The 19,417-nt window shown below is 36.7% G+C and overlaps 1 protein-coding gene across 5 annotated transcripts in view; it reads left to right on the top strand.

Moving 5' to 3' along the window:
• The window catches only part of LOC145976969 (RNA binding protein fox-1 homolog 2), a 252,944-nt gene that overhangs the window by 153,128 nt on the left and 80,399 nt on the right, over nucleotides 1–19,417 (top strand). For all 5 annotated transcript variants that reach the window (XM_083108556.1, XM_083108554.1, XM_083108552.1 and 2 more), the window contains 2 exons: nucleotides 8,280–8,570; nucleotides 19,135–19,398. In XM_083108556.1, the coding sequence (XP_082964682.1) occupies nucleotides 8,283–8,570; nucleotides 19,135–19,398 (552 nt within the window). In that variant the 5' untranslated portion in view covers nucleotides 8,280–8,282. The remainder of the gene's footprint in view (nucleotides 1–8,279; nucleotides 8,571–19,134; nucleotides 19,399–19,417) is intronic.

Genomic DNA, 19,417 nt, shown 5'->3' with positions numbered 1-19,417 from the left:
GAAAGGATGCGTGGTCGAAATGGATGAAAGGTCGCTACCGAGCTTTGCGTGCGTGTGAAATTTATTTTTGAGGAAGAAGAACCGAAAGTCGGACGCGCGTCTGATAAAATAGACCGAATTTCCTTTGAAATCATCCTGCGTCGAGGATGGTAAACACACAAATACCACTTCGTGGCTCATTCGACCGCGATGTTACATCGAGGCAGAGGGGTCTGCCGATCGTTATCGAATAACGTGGATCGATTCGTTCCGAGTCGCAGACGTTCCTTATCGTTGTTAATGTTACTGTCGTGCGAGATACGAATCGCACGACGAGCACACTATGACAGGACGTACGTTTACGAAACGCGGTCTAACGTGAGAAACGGCGTTACAATTTTTCGGTCGACAATTTACATCACATTACGAACAATTGGCTCACTTGTACGCTTGTATTTATCCGACGTAAGAATTAATATAATGAAAATCGGATGATGAGATGTTTATCGAACGATGGTAGATGGTTGTCGGATATCCGTACCGGTTTTCGAGGGTAATCGCATCGGGACATGTAAATTTAGACGGATGGATTTGCCGCGGAATACGAAGGAGACACACGCGAAGCTATTTACGTAACGTCTCGTTACGTGATAAAAGAGCTATCGATCGATGTTGGCGATCGATGGCGGATGTAATTACACGTAGACTTTAGCTATTTTCATGCATCGTCATACGTGTATGTGTGTGTGAGCGTAATGCATATCTTTTTACATGCGTGTGTGTGCATATATAATATGTATATATTGACTACTGTGTATGAGATCGTAATGCGCCAGAGGCACTCCCATCAAATGGGCGATTTCCTTTGTATGGCGAGACGAGACGACGATCTCACGAGGACGGGACCCTCGTGTAAGGCCCAAAGTGATGGCCCGAGCGATGTGAACGCATTCCCGGCCTCGCGGGAAGAGGCTCTTTAGAAACCTTCCACTGGCAGCGGGCCATCCATTAACGCGAATTAGAGTATTTAACTCGACGTGCGAGGAGAACGAGGAAGAGAAGAGGATGATCGAAGGAGGGGTGTAGGAATGAGAATGGAGGCGATCGGACTCTCTCTCTCTTGCGCGCAGCCAATTGGCCGGATCGTCACGTTTTCGTCATCGAATGCTCAGCGCGAATAAAAATATATATCACCAGTAATGCATGCAGGGAGACGTTAAGTTCCGTCTGGAAACTTTTGACGCGAAGATAATGGCGCTTTTTCGGTTTCGAAACATTTTTATGAAAAGTTATTAATAAGCATTCTTGATTTTTCGTGTTATATTTAGCTTTTAAGTTTTGATTCGGAATATCTGTTCAAAAGCAAATATATATCGAGTGAAATAAAAGCTTTGAAAATTGAATTTAATTGCTCTTGGACCAATCAAAAATTTTTTTATATACGTTTCTCTCTGCTATTTTACAACGAAATGTCGTTATGGAATAAATCGCGGGACAAAATCGAGCGTTGAATGAGAAAGATAAAAATTATTGATGTTCTTGTATCGAATATTATCGAAATATAAACTTCTACGTTAAAATGCTAGATAATCAACTTCCACGCTGCAAATCAATAATAAAAGATATTAATAAAAAAATTAATTTTGATAATATTTGACACAGATTGACACAGATAACTTTATATAATTGAAAATAAAATGATACCTCTCTCGCATCTCGATGTAGCATAGAAAACGACATCGCCAAAATCAAATAAAATGTATCATGAAACGTTTTACGTCCATGCTCTTTAATCCTTTGCGCTCTGACAGTTCTGATGCATACTACATATGTTGTCATAGCGGCGCCAGCTGAGTGCAAAGGATTAAAGTCTGCTTGTCGCTTTGAGAAACACTACGTAATGAGAGAGGAATAAATCCCTAAGAAAGAAAGAAAGAGAGAGAGAGAGGGAGAATAATAATTCCTAAGACCCCTATCTTTTGTGCCCCTATCCTCATCAAACGATGAATTGAAACGATTCCGTAACAATCATAGAACGAGAATAAACTCTACCAACGAATAATAAAGCGCATAGAAAAGGATATACCGGATGTGCTTTAAGCCCGGCCGGTCGGAAAACCTCCCGCCATTATCCGTTCTCTCTCTCTATTTCGCCTTTCTCTCTCTCTCTCTCTCTCTCTCTCTCGAGCCGCGCGTTCACTATTGATTTCAGGTTTATTCTTGGCGGCTCGCGTTCGCTTTGCTGGCGTCAAAACATCGAAAGGACGAGGAAGGGTACACTGCACCGCGCGTTTGAAATCCTAATATTCAAGGGCAGACCGCTGTCGCGGAAGCTTAACATGCTGTCCTATGTCGAGACACTCGTGAGAACATTTAAAAACGAAAGCCCGATGGTTAAATTACGAGCGCCTCGCTCGCGCGTCCCATACGTGTGCGTGGACGCGTGTATGTTATGTGTGTGTGTGTATGTATCTGTGCTGAAATTATTATTGCTTGCTTTCTGGATACGACGTAATGACGGTTGGGCTGCTCCGCTGGAGAGCGCCATGCAACAGCAACATCTGAGCAACATGTCTCTATAAAGATCGAAATTAATTCAAATATATCGTTATAAATATAGTATACATTATGCTATATATATAAAATTTATATATAATAATATATGTTCATTTAAAATATTTAATTATCCATATTAATTAATCAATTATATATATATGCATATTTATATTTAGAAAATCATTAATTATAATTTTATTCTCTTCTCATTTCTTTATTTGGCCTTTATTTCTTCAATGACGCAAGAAAATATAATTGATACAATGAGACTTGATATCAATTTATATATTACTCTTTCTCTTTCATTTATATTTTAATCTTTCTTAATTTATCTCTCCTATCTTATTAATTTTTAGTAAAGTAATATGATGTTTAAAGAGAAAAAGATAACTGCTTTCAGAAAATCGCATTGCTTTTTTCTCTTCGAACGATACATTTTTCTCAATTTTTTTCATAAAAGACATCATTCTTGATAAGTAATATTGCAACGTACATTTTTGTATTTCAAGCGATGCAATGCAATTTCTATCTGCGGATATAAATAAAAGGCTTCTCGAATTACGCCTCTAATATACTAAATTATAAACGTATCTATATATTTTGCAATATTGCAAGTGTCATTTTCATATTTGGATATTTATGTTATGCAGAAATGAAAATTAATATTTAATTAATATTAAATTAACCAACAATATAGTAGGTCTGCGTGAATTAGATTTAAAATGCAGAGTTTCACGTTGCTCCGACCTAATTATGTATTTTTTAATCTAGTTAGTTAATTTATTCTTGCATAATAACGTATAGTCCGTTTATTATACTCCTGTTAAATTAAAATTGAGGAGTTTCTGTGGTGTGTGGAAAATACTTTGTGAAATTTACTCGCGTAATCCAGACAATGAGACAATTATACAACTCGCCTTAATTTGCACAATTCGTATAAAATAGCCTTTAATTCGCTATTGTGTGTTCGCCTTTTCTACTGCCAATTCCGATAACGTTGATCCTCGTGCAGATCGACAAGCCAGTTTCCTAATTTGCCGGTTATCCGTCTCTCAACTCCGCCTCTTCTCCCTCAATTTTAGTCGATAAGATAGATATTGTATACGCGAAAAGTGCCATCTTGTTTGGTCGATGGCACTCTTAAAATAGGTCATTTGTTCGATACATACGATATTTGCATGAAATAATAATCTAAAGTAAAAGGGGAGGAGGAAAAAGAGGGGGAAAGAGAGACTCATTTGGAATAACTCTGATTTAAATTATAATATTGAGCAAACATGAATACAAGAATGTAAACTAACATGTTTGACAATCTTTTATTAGGATTCTGAAAATTTAAAGATGTTTAACCGAGAATAATATAATCTTATTTTCTTGGAATCCAATTATTCGTATTTGAGATAATAATATCTCAAATTCTACATTTATTTTTAACATTGCTTCAACATCTTTCTAAAAATTAGGAACAAAAATAATCAATATTTAAAATTTCATAAATTGTAATATATAATTTACTCAAAATAATTTTACCGCTTCTAAGTTTTTTATAAAATATTATAATCTCAAATGTAAATTAATTAATAATTCAATAATTTTACCACTTTTAAATAAAGCTCAAATTGAACAATACATAGCTCAATGAAGATTATAAATGATGACCGTTAAATTAGCGTGGCAACGACTGAGAGGATGAATTGGCAGTTCGCATAACCGTTCGAATAACCATCCGCTGCGAATGTTTAATTAAGTGCAGCGAGTGCAGCGTCCCCATGCACCGCCATTCAGAAAACGTTTCGTCATTTATTCTCTACGCCCGAGGAAGCTGATCGAATTAGCGTGGCGTCATTAAAATTTTTTTCATTATGCCATACCCGGTCTCGCGCACGCGATCACCGTAAGGCCCAGCTACACGAGGCGGCGGCGACACGCTTCGCTGATGCCGAGGGGGAAGCATGCTCTGAATGGTCCCTTGTACGCGAGGAAAGCCTCGCTCTGTTCACAAGCGCAAATAAGAAAAAGGAAGCAGACGACAAAGAACTGTTAGACTGTCGTTGAACGAGCGAGAACGAGCCATTTGCTAAAGTGGAATTGAGAATTTTATCTCAAGAAAGGTATGCGCGAGTAACGGTCCTTGGGCGATATCAAAGGACGTGAAAATATGTCATTACATTTTCCGATCTCTTTGTAATATTTAGAGAGACTAATTTTGTTTTTTTAAATTGTCATGTTGAATTTATTTCACGTAAATATAATTGATGGTCCAAACGCGTGTAACTTGAATGTGAATTTTATTCAAATATGCCACAGAAGAGAACTTTTGTCTAGTTTCTTGCATATAAATGTGATTTAAATTTGATTCGATTTGTCTCGAGTTTTTCAACATGGTACAATTATTCGAGCGTATATTCGAACTTTCTACGGCTATCGCTTTGAATAAAAAAGTACATTTGATTATAACGAAGCGAATATTCGCGCAGGCGGATAGCGCGTTTATCGCGCGACGTCGTTCATCCCGCATAAATTAGATCGAACAATTAGCGGGACGCATAATTTAAACGGTCGGAATTTAAATACGTATTTCCTCGGACCCGACTGTCGGGATATCGATGCGTTTTTGCTCCGGGTCTTTCTGAACGGAACGGAAAGTCGCGCATAGACGTAATTCCGCTAACCGATCCTGGGACATATTTCCCGCGTCAGCGGGAAGGAAAATTAGGTCGACCTGGGGATCACGTTTTCCACCCCGTGCGCGCGCTCTTCATTCCTTATCCGTCCTGTCCCTTTCGTTGATTAAGCTACGCTCGCGGAATAGAAAGCAGTCGAAGATGGGAAGAAGCGTATGGAGCCGGAGGCGACTTCTTCCGGCCTCGTTCAAACTTAGTTTCGGCTCATTCGCTGCGAGGGTTCTCCGCGAAGAAATCCACTCCTTTGCCTTCTCCCTCCCACACGTGAGACATATTCTTTATCATCGATCGTCTCTCGAGTAACATATGTTTCCGAATTTTTTTAACCCCTCTCTCTCTCTCGTCGTGAAATCTCTCCTGTCGCCGTGATTAGATTTATGAAATTTCATTGTATCAGCTTTTGTTGCGGTTTTATTGTGTCTGTACACACATACGCATAATTAAATTTCAGAAAATTAATTGATTTTGCACGTTATAGAGTTTAAAAGGATGACGTTATAAATGTTTTGTGTACATTTTAAATTGTAAATGGAATTGCAAACCGTGCGAGATTCATTTTCGGAAAAAAACCTTTAAGAGTAATAAAAATAAATATATTTTCACAATACCAATAAATGTGAATTATAAATATTAGGATATCAATTACACATATAACTGCAATATTCGAAGAGAAAGAGAGAGAAAGAAAGAATCGTACACTGAGAAAAAAATCTGGTTGCATTAATTAGAAATCTAGTAGATTCAACCAGTCTGTTGGAAAATGGATGAATCAGAATTCCTTTAGGAATTATCAGATCAGTATGATTAATTTCTTCCTGTTAAATTTATCACATTTTCTGGGTAATAATACTAAATTTACAAAAAAAAATGACATCCCTGTGTCCATGTTTAGTTAATATAATAAGAAGTTTTATAGATCCAGAAAATATTAATCAAATCCTTGTAGTAAATTTTATTAAACGTTCTAGTTATAAAAAATCGAGTCTTATCGTGATAACTAGAAATTCTATTTGGTTTAACCAAAATACCTTTTATTAGATACGTCTTGTTAGTACAATCAAACGATTTTTCTCAGTGTACTACTTTTATTCTGATTTCACCGCTTTTGATATAAATATCGATTGCTTTAGTCGATCGAGGCTGTCGCAATCAAGCACGAGAAATCATCTGGGTCGCGGCACTTTGTTGCTGTCGGATCTTGCGTAATTGCCGAGACCAAGACCGCCATTTCTCAGACTTAACAAAGAACACGCAGAGCTCTTCCTCGTGGAGCTTCATCTCCGTTCGGGCGCGACCGGTTCGTATCGGCGAAATCCGGTCTAAATCGAGTTTTCAGAAAAATGTTCAAGGTAGAAATAACAAATGACCCTTTGCTCTCCCGCGGCGGAGCGAGATCGTGGAGAGGAAAGGGGAGGGAAAGGAGGCGCGAGGGAAGATAGGGGTCGCGTTCAAAAATAATCTAGAAAGAAGGGAGAACTGGACAAACCATCTGTAACCTGCCACGCGCGAGATTGTGGATGGCACGACCTGGGGGCGAACCATAAATTATAGTTACCCTCCGTTGTCTATGGTAAATCGTTCGCCGCCCCGCGAATCCCTCTTTGCCCTTTCCGTTCTATAAAACTGTCCTTTGCTTAAACTCTTCGGCGAAAGCAGAAAATCTCATCGAATATCGATGAGTTTTCGTACATGTTTAGATGTCGAGAAGAATTTTGATCTCGTAATTTGTTCGAAAAAAGAGATAGAGGTATTTTTAATATAATAATACAGAGCTTGATAATTTTTATTATGAACGAAAAAAGATAACTTTTCTTCTTTTAAAGAAAAATAAGAATTTTAAATCAATAAGAAATTTATATTTTGTAATTATTTTATAACTGTGTTAGAGAGAGATAGATCTATTTTATATAATTTATTTTCAACACAGAATTACCCAGTGATGAACAACAATCGATTCATATCCAATTTACATCTTTATTACCTGATATCGAGTCGCAGTTGACAGTGGCGTAATACACATTATTCAAATGCCTAGGGATATCTAACTTTGTTGATTAATATTCTGTCCGTGAATATTATAGAGGGGAAGGAAACCATGAGCCATGGAGTTCCACTCGGTTGTGGATGAAATGGCTTACATTTTTTTCACGTATAAAATGTCATCTTTAGCGAGAGTTTCTCCTAGTCTAAGATCGCTCGAGGTATTATTCGACCAATCGCAACCTGCCGCGATGGAACATTGCCAGAAATCTTTTCTACCCTGATACGATTGCGTCCGTGGTCACGATGAATAGTGCGCCACCGCACGAAAAATTGGCAACGCCATTTTCGCTTCCATTATCCTTCATCTCTAACGACCTCGGAGAGATCTGAAAAAGCGAGCTGAATACCGGTGCGATAATAAAAATGTTTGTCTTTCTCTCTTGTCGTGAATGAAAAACGAAAGAATGCTCGAATGTTAATGGAACTTAATGGACAAAATATGTTTAATATATTTCTTATATCCATCCGTCTTCATATTCGACTTGCTCCAAATCGTAAATAACATGCTAATCCGGTCGAGAACCGCACGATCAGTCGAGATCAAACTAATGATTTAAACTTTGCTAATTTATTAATTAAAGTTTGTAATAATCTAAAGTATTATATGGGAGATTTAATTGAAAATTCGTAATCAATTTTCTCAACTTGTTATTCATAACTTTATCAATATTAATTTATTTAATTAAGTTGGAAAATTACTAATAAAAGTACTAATTGCGTACATTATTGTAAGCCTGTAAAAAGAATTTTATTTTATACAGAGTGTTTTAAACTTCTTATCGAGATATTTAACTCACATTTTATATTTATCGATATTAATCTTTAAAAATCAGAAATTCGATTTTCTCCAACATCTTCCTAGAAAATTATAGCACATATTTACAAGTTCTAAGTCGAGAATTGAAAAATTCGAAAGGATCAAATCTATCTGGTCTTTTAAAGATTAATATCTTAGAGTTAGATCTGAAGGACATCTGCAGAGCATTGAAATTCACGAGAGATGATATTGTTTTGCAGCACATGGTGCAGACAGGGATGGCTGCGCCCTATGGTGGGGGTGTCTTTCCCCCTCCGGTGAACGGGGTCGCGGGTGTCGTGGGGGCGGCCGGTGCAGCCGGTGACGTTAAACCACCACCGCCAGTGCCGGTGAAGGAGGAGAGCGCCGGTGCACCCCAGCAACCACCCCCGGCCGGCGGGCCCCAGGTGCCGCCCGCAGCGGGTGCGCCCCATCCTGCCGCTCCTGGTGCGCCGACTGCGGCCAGCTTCAGTCCGCCTCCGCCTCCGAACGGGGTCGATCAACAGGCCATCGTAAGTTTCTGATTCTCAATTGAATATGATCAAGTTGATCGATGACTGGTCACTTCGATTATAACTTACAGTATAAAATTATGATTAGGATGAGGGATTTTATACGTAAGACGTATGGGAGAAAATTATGATAATAAATTTAATCATATGTGCGATGAAGTTAAGTTTTTAACATTATATTTATTCGTTTAAAAAAAAGACAAAATAATTATTAAAATTTAAAATCAGCTTTGGTATCAAGGAATATAAATATTTTTCTGAGCAATTCCCATATCGTATATATTTTGCATAAAAACAAGAAAAGGAATCTTCATAGAATATTATCTTATCTTTCTTCGTGAACACGTAATAAAGTAAATTCTGCGACACCGAGATTACACTATTGGCCATTTTGATTCAGTGTATAATGAGATCGCAAGCAAGACACTGTTAGAGAGCAAGCTTGTTAATCTTTTCCAGCTATTATTAAATTATGCGAAATGAGCTCTCGCGAGCACGTGTCCTTTCGAGATGCTCATGGCGAATTTCTCCGCCACCGGAGACGCAAACTTCTCTTCAAAACGCGTCTCTCGTCCTTTCTTCATCCTGTTTTCCAACACGAAGAGAAGACGCGGTCGTTGTCCCGTCACGTAGTTGCGGTCGCCGTCAATGATTCCGAACACGTATGAATGAGAGAGGAGGATCGTTGCACTGACGACGAGTGAATTCCACGTGAGGACCTTTGTAATTCATAACAGAATGCGATGGACGGCGAGAAGTTACTCACTCGTTGAATAAAAGAATTTTCCTCCTGGATATTCTCACAAAGTTTATAAGATGATACTTTTGACTCCGATATATTTCAACAAAATCGAAACTTTTACTTTTAATTCTATCCACTCGAGCAAAAAAAAATAACTTGTTGAAAATAATATAATTAACGTTAATATTCACATTAATTTAAAAGCAATTAAAAAATTTTATTTACATATTTGCATGGTGATTCAAAAATGAGACTGTGTCATATAACTCAACTAATTGGATCTATCCAAAATCAGCTGATTTTTAAATACACATGTTAATTTAAAAAACGGTAATTCTAGTTTGTTTAAGATAATTTATCGCGTAATCGAATTAATAAAATCTGTTAAATCCAAATGATTTTCAAACAAAGTAATATTCCAGAAGCAATAATCTCATCTCAATGGGCGGTTTCGCAAAGCTATATTGCACTTTAAATTTAATCTCTCGTTAGCGAATGTAATTGATGTCGCACGATTTAATTGGAAATATGCAGGTGTCTCATATTATATCCCGAACAAAAAGACACAGACTTATCTTAAACATGAGACTTTTAACGATCTCTTTTTTTTTTGTTTTGTCTGTTGTAACGACTAGACGCAAATACAGTTTATTACATTATTTGCCAGATGATTGTAGCGCATCGAGTATAACTCCTCTCATTCTATTACAAATTATTAATTACATTTTCTTGCGTCAGCTCGTATCCAATTCTGTGCTTGCAATTTGCTGCTACGTGATTCGCATTTGAAACGAAGGTGTCTTTCGAAAACATTCATGGATTTGCATTCTTCAGTTGTTCCTCGAATTCACGAGCAACATTTTTATTCGCTACGTTTATTGTGAACTTTAAATCTAAATGAATCTATCGTGCGCGAAAATGTTGATTTCTTCGCGTAAAAATTTATCTCTTCCATTTTTGAGGAATATATGTATCAGATTAAATGAATTGCAATTAAGAGAATTTATTTGAAACGAACATAATAATATGAGATATATTAATAATACAATTTTATTTGTTGCTTTTTTCGTTTCAGCTAATTTTAAATAAAATCTCTCCATCACATTTTTTCACATTTTTCGCAATGTGTTTTAAAATTAAAAAAAAAGTATAATATTAAGCTTCCAGATTTATTTTTCTCAAATTGCTGTTATTATTAACGCAGTTGTTTTTGAAGCAAGTCCATTCGGCAACGATCGATTTTACGCTTATAGCAAGTGCTAAATGATTAATTGGTAATTGTATTTTAATAGTCGAACGCGGGTGCATCTCTTTGTTTGGAATTGGTTAGCGGTCCACGGGGAAACGACGTCGTTCGCGTGATAGATACGCGATTACGAGATATAATCCGGTGCCATTAATTCACTTGAAATTCATACGCCGCATCGGCGGCGATGCGTAGAGGCTCGTCGAAAGGCTACAATGCGTTTTCGTCCCCTCGATCGTCTCTCTCCATTCATTACCATCGGAGACACCGCGACCAGGTTTCCATCTCTGATTTACGACCGTCCTGAGTTACGAACGCGAGGATAACGACGATCGTTTAATGCTAAATAAATATAGGAGACACGCGAGACGCAACGATAATTGATTTCGTGATGCTCGACTCGAAATGCAAAGCGCTTTCGCTTCTGAGATGTCCTGTGTAAAACGAAAGTAACATCTGTAAATTCCGTATGAAAATAAATTTATTATCGACAATGACGTTAACATAAATCTCGTTAGTTTGGCGTGATTTCTCTCTGTATTTTACTTTTGACAGCGCGACGGTGCTATTTTCCTTCATTGCCCATAAATTTGAGAGTATGATGTCTCTGGAGGAAGAAGTAAATTGCCTGTTGTGGTGAATTGAAAATTGGAGCTTTATATTTCACGTGATTCTTCTAATAACTTTTGTCCTATATTATTACTTATGACAATCTGCCATTTTATATTCACTGATTTTCTACTGCGATAATAACGTTAGCTGACAACTTACTGTAAATTGGAGTAAAACTGTTACAGACTGTTAAATTTTATTGTAGATATTTTTATATAATTTCTGTTATTTTTGTATATCAGCTGTGTGAAAATAATCTAAGAAATTACATTTTTCATTTATAAACGAGATGTAAATGTTGCGTTCAATCGCGGAACAAAAATCCGTGGTTTTACTATAAAAAGAATAATATTCTCGAGGTTGATTATTCTCGGTGTTTCATCAGCACGTCTTTATGCTACTATAAAATTGTCGCATTCATTTTCCTATCGCGAAATACAAACTCGAGCGTGTAATGTTGCTTCATCAAGGTTTAACGACACCGTTTCTCTCTTTTCTTTCTCTCGTCGGAAACAAGTTTGCGATACTCGTGTCCGAAACGCAATTTGATAACAATCTCGCGCGCAATTAGACGCGAGAGGCGAATAATTCGCGGAGAGCGCTGCGGTTCCGCTCGCGGTCGCTTTGTTCCGCGATAAATGTCTGCTTAATTAACCGGAGCCGGTTAGTCATCGAGTCGAAAAACGTGCGCGCAGTTGGGTCGTCAGAAATATTGTTCGGCCGCGTGAGCTTTGGACGCGCGCAAGAGATCAGCTGGGACCTGTCGCGCGGATTCTCCGCCGCTTCCTCCTCCTTCTCTCCGCGCGTTTCTACCTTTCCCCTGGTAGTTTCATTCCGAACGGATGGCCGCGCAATTGTATTGTGTTCGCACCGTTGCGACAACACGTATATTATATTATCGCGGAACTACGGAACGTTATGCCCGAGAGTCGCGCATACGTACGCTCTAGCAATTCGCTGCACATAAATTTTTGACTCGAATAAATCATAACCGCCATTCAAAGGATAGATAGATTGCTGTCCCGAAACGCGTCATTTTGAAGATAAAATGAATTATTAAGAAATTATCTTTGAAATATATTCTAAAAAAAATTATATTTAATACCTATTCAATATCTCGAAAGAGCTCATCTTTGATAAAATAATGCGTAACAGGAAATAAATTGAAATTTAATGCAATGCTATGCAATATTGTGTATTATAAAAATGACATGATTTGATTAGTAATAAAAATTGTGGATTAAATTTTTAATATTAAATATTAATAATACGATTTTATTAATAATAGTAAATTAAATATTTCCAATTGCGTATTATTGTGACTGAAAACAGGAAGAGGGCTTTGTTTATAAATTTATTAGATTTTCTCAACTCAAGAAATATTACAATACAAGCATAATCCTAGTTTCCCTAACAATATAACATTGCATACCGTAATAACGCACGTAGTATCCATATCTTTTGTGCACGGTGCGTGCATTTCTAGTTATCTAGATGCATGAGAACTCGCAATGGCGCACTCGAGTTTCCCACCATTAAATGAGATGCCGTTGGAGTCTCTTTCGAGTTAACTTGCACGAGACGGTCCTCGTTTTAGCGATCCGCCGTCTGAATAGTTCCGTGCGAAAATTTCAACCATGCGCCAAGACATATTACTGCTAAAGTAACTCGGTTCAGGATTGTTTTATATGCCATGGCTTATATTTTGAATGGCCTGAAGGAGTGTGTGAAAGCGCTCTTCAAAACGCAGACACGAGAAAAGTTCCCGTTTGCAATTATTTCAAAATTCATAGAGAGACGCTCTTCATTGAAATAAATTTTGTTTCTTTTAATTGTGTTACATCTTAAATACTTTTTTTAAAATGAACGTAACGTTATATTACTCGGTCAACATTAAATTCAAATAGAGACATTACTATACGGATGAAATATTATTTATTTCTGCAACCATTATTCTGATTATCTCAGTCTATTGTAAAAATCGTCTCAAAACATCCACTTCCTTTTTCATACTTTGTATTAAGTAAACAGAAATTGATCGAGGGATCAGCAAATTGAAAGAGACATGAGAATCTCGAGTTATTATGAATATATTTTTGAAAAATAAAGTAAAGGGCAGAAATTTCTTTGGCTTTATGTTTTTTCCGCTCGCTGAAAGCGTTCTGCAGCATTCAGCTGTGTTCGTTAGTCGCAAAAAGTCGAGGCCGCTTTGCCGGTGCTCGAATACGCTCGTGAAGAGCTCGCTATTCGTCGAGTTTATCGGCGCGAAACTTCGCAATATGCAACGGGTTTTGAAAATTTTCCTACTTCTCTTCCTCTCTCTTTCTCCCTCTCTTTTCTCTTTTCTTCCACAACAACCTGCCGCTAATGAATATAAAGTTGCGGCCGTCGTCTGGAACTTTCTGAAATTGCCAAGTAGTGGCGAATTACCGCCATGCTGCCGTATTCAACGAAGGAAAATGTCCGTACTACCCGTTATGCATTGTTTTATTGTTTTCCCTCGCATTGCGCTAAGACCATTTGACGGAGCAAGAGGCAATAAAAGACGCTTTTCTTGATCATTCTTTGATTATTCAAGTTTCTTTGCTTACAAAGGATCGGAGAACTTCCAGAAACTCGGGAAAATTACTTAGATATTACTGCGAATTGTCACACTTTAGATTACAAAAATGATACATTTACATTTTACACTGATGTCCTTAATGTTATATTTCCATGAGAAGCTGGCATTTTGTAGAAATTCATAAATTACGAGTTTTAGATTTATATTTAAGATAGTTTAAGCAAATAACAATATTTAATAACAAAAAATGTTTTACAACAAACTGATTGATAGTTGAGTATTTTATACAGTATTTTATTTTATTCTACGAGGTTTTTCTTTATCATTATTTTGTCTGATTTTTAAAGAGTTTTAAATAATGAGAGAATTTAAAAAAAGATTTTTAAATAATGAGAAAAAACGATACAAGAAGAAAGCATTGTATGCGCTCGGTTTTTTTTTATAGAAAAGTCGAGTAATTAAGAGATGTTCAATTTTTCGTTTTATAAAATAAACACGTTGATCGTACAAAAATAAAAACAAAAGACAATTTTGAAAGTTGAGAATTGTTTTTTTGTTCTTTTTTTAGACAAATATTATCTATTTTTCTATGAATTTTTTTGTTGTATCTTTAAAATAAACCGGGTAGGGAGGGGGACAAACAAATGGCTCGGAGTTTTGAGGTGAACGGCTATAAATCCTTGCCTTGGGAACGACACATCTCTATTATTCATGCTGGACTAAAAGCTTCTCGAACTGTACAGAATTCGCGAGCGTTTCCTCGCTTGATGACATTATCCGTCTTCCGCGGTTTGCATAATTTGTCGGGTTTATCTCGTCTAACTTCTCGCGCGTTCCTTCATGCAGTGATTTGTGTGCGTCTAATCTAATCTGCGCTAGCAGTCTATTTCACAATATAAATATATATGATATAATGAAAATAAATCGCAATAAAGATTTATATCGATGCGCAAGTTTCTATTCTTCTCAACATGGCAACGAAAATAATACGAAAATAGAATTTTCTGTTATTTTCTAAATTAAGTTTTGCTGCAAAAGCCACATTTTAAATGGATTTATCATTATCGATGCCCTTATAAACGTATAAATAATTTTTCATTCACGTTTAATTTGTTTCATGGAAATAATTACGATAATGTTTCGTCAAGGACTAGTTTGTGGAAGATAATTTATAATCTGATTAGGGCGCTAGTCCCCCCATGAATGCGAAAATGGCGTAAAATTTTTAAAGCCTTCTCTTGCACTCTTCTTGATTGCTACAATAAAATATGAATGTTGTTACCACGCGGCAATTATATTAACAACCGTCTTCCTACACTTTCATTTACATAATATTTCATCACACTACGCATTTGCATTTTCGCTTCGTAGATAAATCTTTTACTACTAACAAGCTGCAATTATATTAAAGCGGACGAAGTTACGACTGGAAAATATACTTTTGGCAACACGAAATTCACATAAAGCACGTCTTGCTTGAATTTGTCCAACGATTCTATCGTTGTTGCAAACTTGTCAGCCATTCGCTCGAGGCGACGAGCAATGCTATACCGAAAGTTGCAGGAATAAATGTTCGTATCAATTGACGTCCGGGTATACTTCGCGCATTTCCGTCGTGAACGAAGTACGCTGCCGGAATATCAAACAGTTCGTTTGAATGCCGATTTCTATCGACAGAGATAGAAGCGTAGCTAACGAGGATGGATCGAGGGATTCCTCGATGAAACGCGGACGAAGCTGCAAGAAAATTCAATTTGTCAGCTTCGGTGTAAAATTTGTACAATCTGGAATAAAGATATCTTATGTGTGATAGCTTATAAATTTTAAATTCATATGTTTTAGAAGAAAAGAGAGAATGTAAATAATTTAGATAAATAAGAGACTAAGTTAGTTTTACAAAATATATATGCATTCTATTATTTTCACATTTTAGCAAATGTTACGTGCACGAGAAAAATGTTCAGAGATTATTACAAAAGCTCCTCTCGAAGAATAATAATTCTTTGCAATTTGTTTCTCTCGGTTTCTCTTTCCCTTTTGTTCTCGTAATAAATCTTGCGACTCGCAATCTTCCGATTAAGTACTTAAATGCGAATAAGCATAAACAAACTTTCTTAAAAAAATATAACGAGTATAAAAAATACAATACCTACACTGAAAAAAAATTCTTGGTAAACCTGCGAGATGCATTTAATAATGCATTCTTTGAAATATTTAGTTTTTTTATCATCAAGTATAATAATAATAACAAAATATTTAGTAATAGTTATAAACATTTTAGAAAACCATATTTTACGTTTAGTTGAATTCATTAAATGTTAAGATTAATTAAATTATTTATTAATAATCTATACGTTTCATTGAAACTATTTTACCACAGCAGTGGGTAACATTTATCAAGTTTAGATTATTATAACCAATTTTTTCAGTGTAGATCAAGATATATAATAAGTAATCGCACGAACACTTTCTTCAAGCTTACATTTTTTTATTAATCTTTTTTTCCATTTTATACACCATGGTTTTAACACCATGGATCTTTTTGATTCGGAAGTACGATTGAATGAAATAAATTAACGGAGAATTAATCAAGTTTTTTACGAATATGTGCGAATACGTCTTGAGAAGAATACGAATGGACGTCAATATCTGCAGTTCAGAGAGACAATATGCCGACGCAGTTTCAATTTTTTGCGAACGTCGTCCAAATTGGAATAATTTCGTCAAATTGGAATAGTCAGTTCTCAATCGCGAAACGACAAAGAGCAAAGGGACACTCTCGTTTCGTTTGTGTCGTCACGTTATAGCCTTTGTTAGAAAGGCACTAGAATCTTTTTCAATGATTCAAATTAGTTGATTGTACGTTTGCTTGATGAATTTCCATTTCTACAGCCGTTGTAAAAATTGTATATTAATTAATGAAATAATGAATAAGAATTTCTTGAAATGGATACTGGATAAAATATATGAGAAAAAAAGATACCCATGCTTTGCGATAGTTTTTCTGTAAAAAATCATGGCCTTATAATACATTTTAATAATACATTTTAATTACATTTATCTTTCCTCGAGATTTTTTATTTTATCACACTAGGGGAATACACAAATAATACATTAAATAATTTTAAAAAAATGTCGACATATTGCATACATATTTTTGCGTTATATCTTGTATTAAATAAACATAAAAACGCGAAATAAAAAGATGAAAGTGTTCAGTAGAGAATGAAACAGGTCGGTAGAGAGAAAGAGAGAGATTATCGAAATTTTTCCGTGAATGATCACTGTTCATGGCACGCGTTAAAGGAGGGATCGGGGGATTTATACCAGGATGGACGAGGACTGGTGGTACGTTCTGCTTTCCACTTTGTTAAATTTCTGCCCGTCGTCGCGTCAGAAAAGCTATGCTTGCCTCTTTTGTACGCGTGGATGGGGGGGTGGGAAAAAATAGTTTCAATCTCCTGCGAAACAAGCTTTCGCCAACGTCATAAAAGCCTGCAGCGTATTGATGCACTCTCGTAGCTTGTAATCTGACGACGATATATCAGTGGTGCGTAATGAGTAGTTCATTGAGCAGTAATAATATCTGATCCGGAGAGCTAAAAGCATTAGTAGAGAAAAAGGGAAAATTAGTTGTGTGTATAAATAATACAAATATTTAATAAAATATTACATCTGTGAAATTTTGACAAATATAAGTGAATAATTTAACATGAATATTTTTATTTGGCGCGATTCGATTTACTGAATTAATAGAGATCGATCTTAAAGTCTTTAAATTTGTCTGTGCGAGAAAAATAATTTCACTGAAATTTACGCTCTTTCAAAAACTTTTATCACGCTTTTCTCTATATTTTCTCCTTTAACGGCGCGAGTTTACATGCTAAAGGGAAGCGGCTGACCGCGATAAATTAATGGCTTCATACGTTCCCGATATTTCGCAAGTTTCGCGCGCAAAGCAGAAGCAGCAGCTGCGTCTGACCGCGCGCGGCGCGCATTCACTTGGCGGCCGTTAGTAGTGCAGGCGTGATAAGGTCGGCCATTTGGCTGACCACTTTCAGATATTACCACTTGCAGTTTCCGCCGAGCTTCCCGACTTAACATGAACGATCATATTTCTGGTTTATGTGTACAGCGGCCGCTTACACGTACATTGTAAATCATTGTTTATAACCCGTGCGAGATTGGATGGACTCTGGTGATAATCCTATATCTTAGGACGCTTGATTGTATATAATGCGAGGTAAACGGCGCAGCAAAATGTTACAACGAATATACATTTCTTGTTGATAATAAATCTTCCAGTTTCGCGTTATTTATGTTTTACCTCAACAACGAGAGCGATTCCTATTTTTTTTATAAAAGTCCCACAGGTTTAACGAGGAAATCTCCACGTTACTACGTGATTTATTGTTATGTCACAGCGAAGGAGAATTATTAACACGAAACAGAACTGGGAATGATTTACCATCTCATCGATGCAATCGGTCATTGCGACATGCAATGGTATCGCTATGCATTATGCATTCGTCGCTTCAAATAAGGAGATAGAGTTTCTTTATTGCCTAGTTACATGTAATAAAGATATCATGTATACGATGCATAATGTAACTTTGGAAGTATTTTGATACATTAATTATTGCATGACGTCAAGTTTGCCTTTCCACATTTTTGGGTCACGAAATGATCGTTCGGGTCTATTTGTTCCATCGACTATTTTACATTAATACAGCTGGGATATTTTAGAAAATATCTAAAATGTTTGACAAATCTTTCCGTCTCGCTAATTACACCGTGTTGTTTATCACAGACGAAGCAATGCTTCATCGCACCGCGAGCACAGCCATTATTACGCTCCGCGTCAAGTCTGCGTCGCCTTGTGTATTATGTCAACGTACATTACGGTAACTCCGACGCCAAAGTATCGCGAACTAAAGTTTGCAGCCGCATCGCCGAGTTGTTGTTTGCGCCATTTATTACTCACGACAGTCTCCTATGCGTCTCCTTTTTTATTGATTTACTTGCCGTCGCGCGCGGCAATTACTTCACACGCCTATCACTCATTCATCTTGCGATGAATACACCGATGTCGATCCCTCCTTTCATTTCATAACAAGCCACTAGCTTTTCTGACAAGGGTTGAAAATATGAATATAAATTATAGATATTAATGCAGGTTTACATATTGAAATATAAACATAGCGATATGTGAGATATAATATGTTACATAAATATTAATATTATTATTAAATTAATGTAATTATTGCATATAATATACAAATAATAGATATAAATTATTAATTAGATATAAATATTATTTGTTCTTCTGATGTAATTCTTCCTGGTTTTATTGCGTTGAAGTGACTTTTCAAACGTACGGTTTTTCTTTTTTCGACGACAGTCGGAGGTGTTTCAAGCTGCGGTTGCAGCGGCCGCAGCTGCAGCTGCGGGAGGTGGTGGCCAGCAGCCCGCACCTACACCAGGCGGTAACGAGACCAACCCCGAAGGCGGAGTGGAGGCCGCTGCGTTGGTACCTGTCACCTCGGGCGCAACGACACCTGCGACAGCGACACAGGGTACCGACCTCAAAGGTCAACCAAAACGCCTGCACGTCAGCAACATACCCTTCCGCTTTCGAGATCCCGATCTTAGAGCAATGTTTGGGGTAAGTATGATTTCTTCCT

The sequence above is a fragment of the Camponotus vicinus genome, unplaced genomic scaffold (genome assembly GCF_025532165.1).
Source record: "Camponotus vicinus isolate PSW18456_S1 unplaced genomic scaffold, iyCamVici1.0 SCAF_9, whole genome shotgun sequence".
In the NCBI taxonomy this organism is placed as follows: domain Eukaryota; kingdom Metazoa; phylum Arthropoda; class Insecta; order Hymenoptera; family Formicidae; genus Camponotus; species Camponotus vicinus.
Note: the sequence above shows the minus strand (reverse complement) of the source record. Positions and strands in the feature narration are given on the sequence as shown.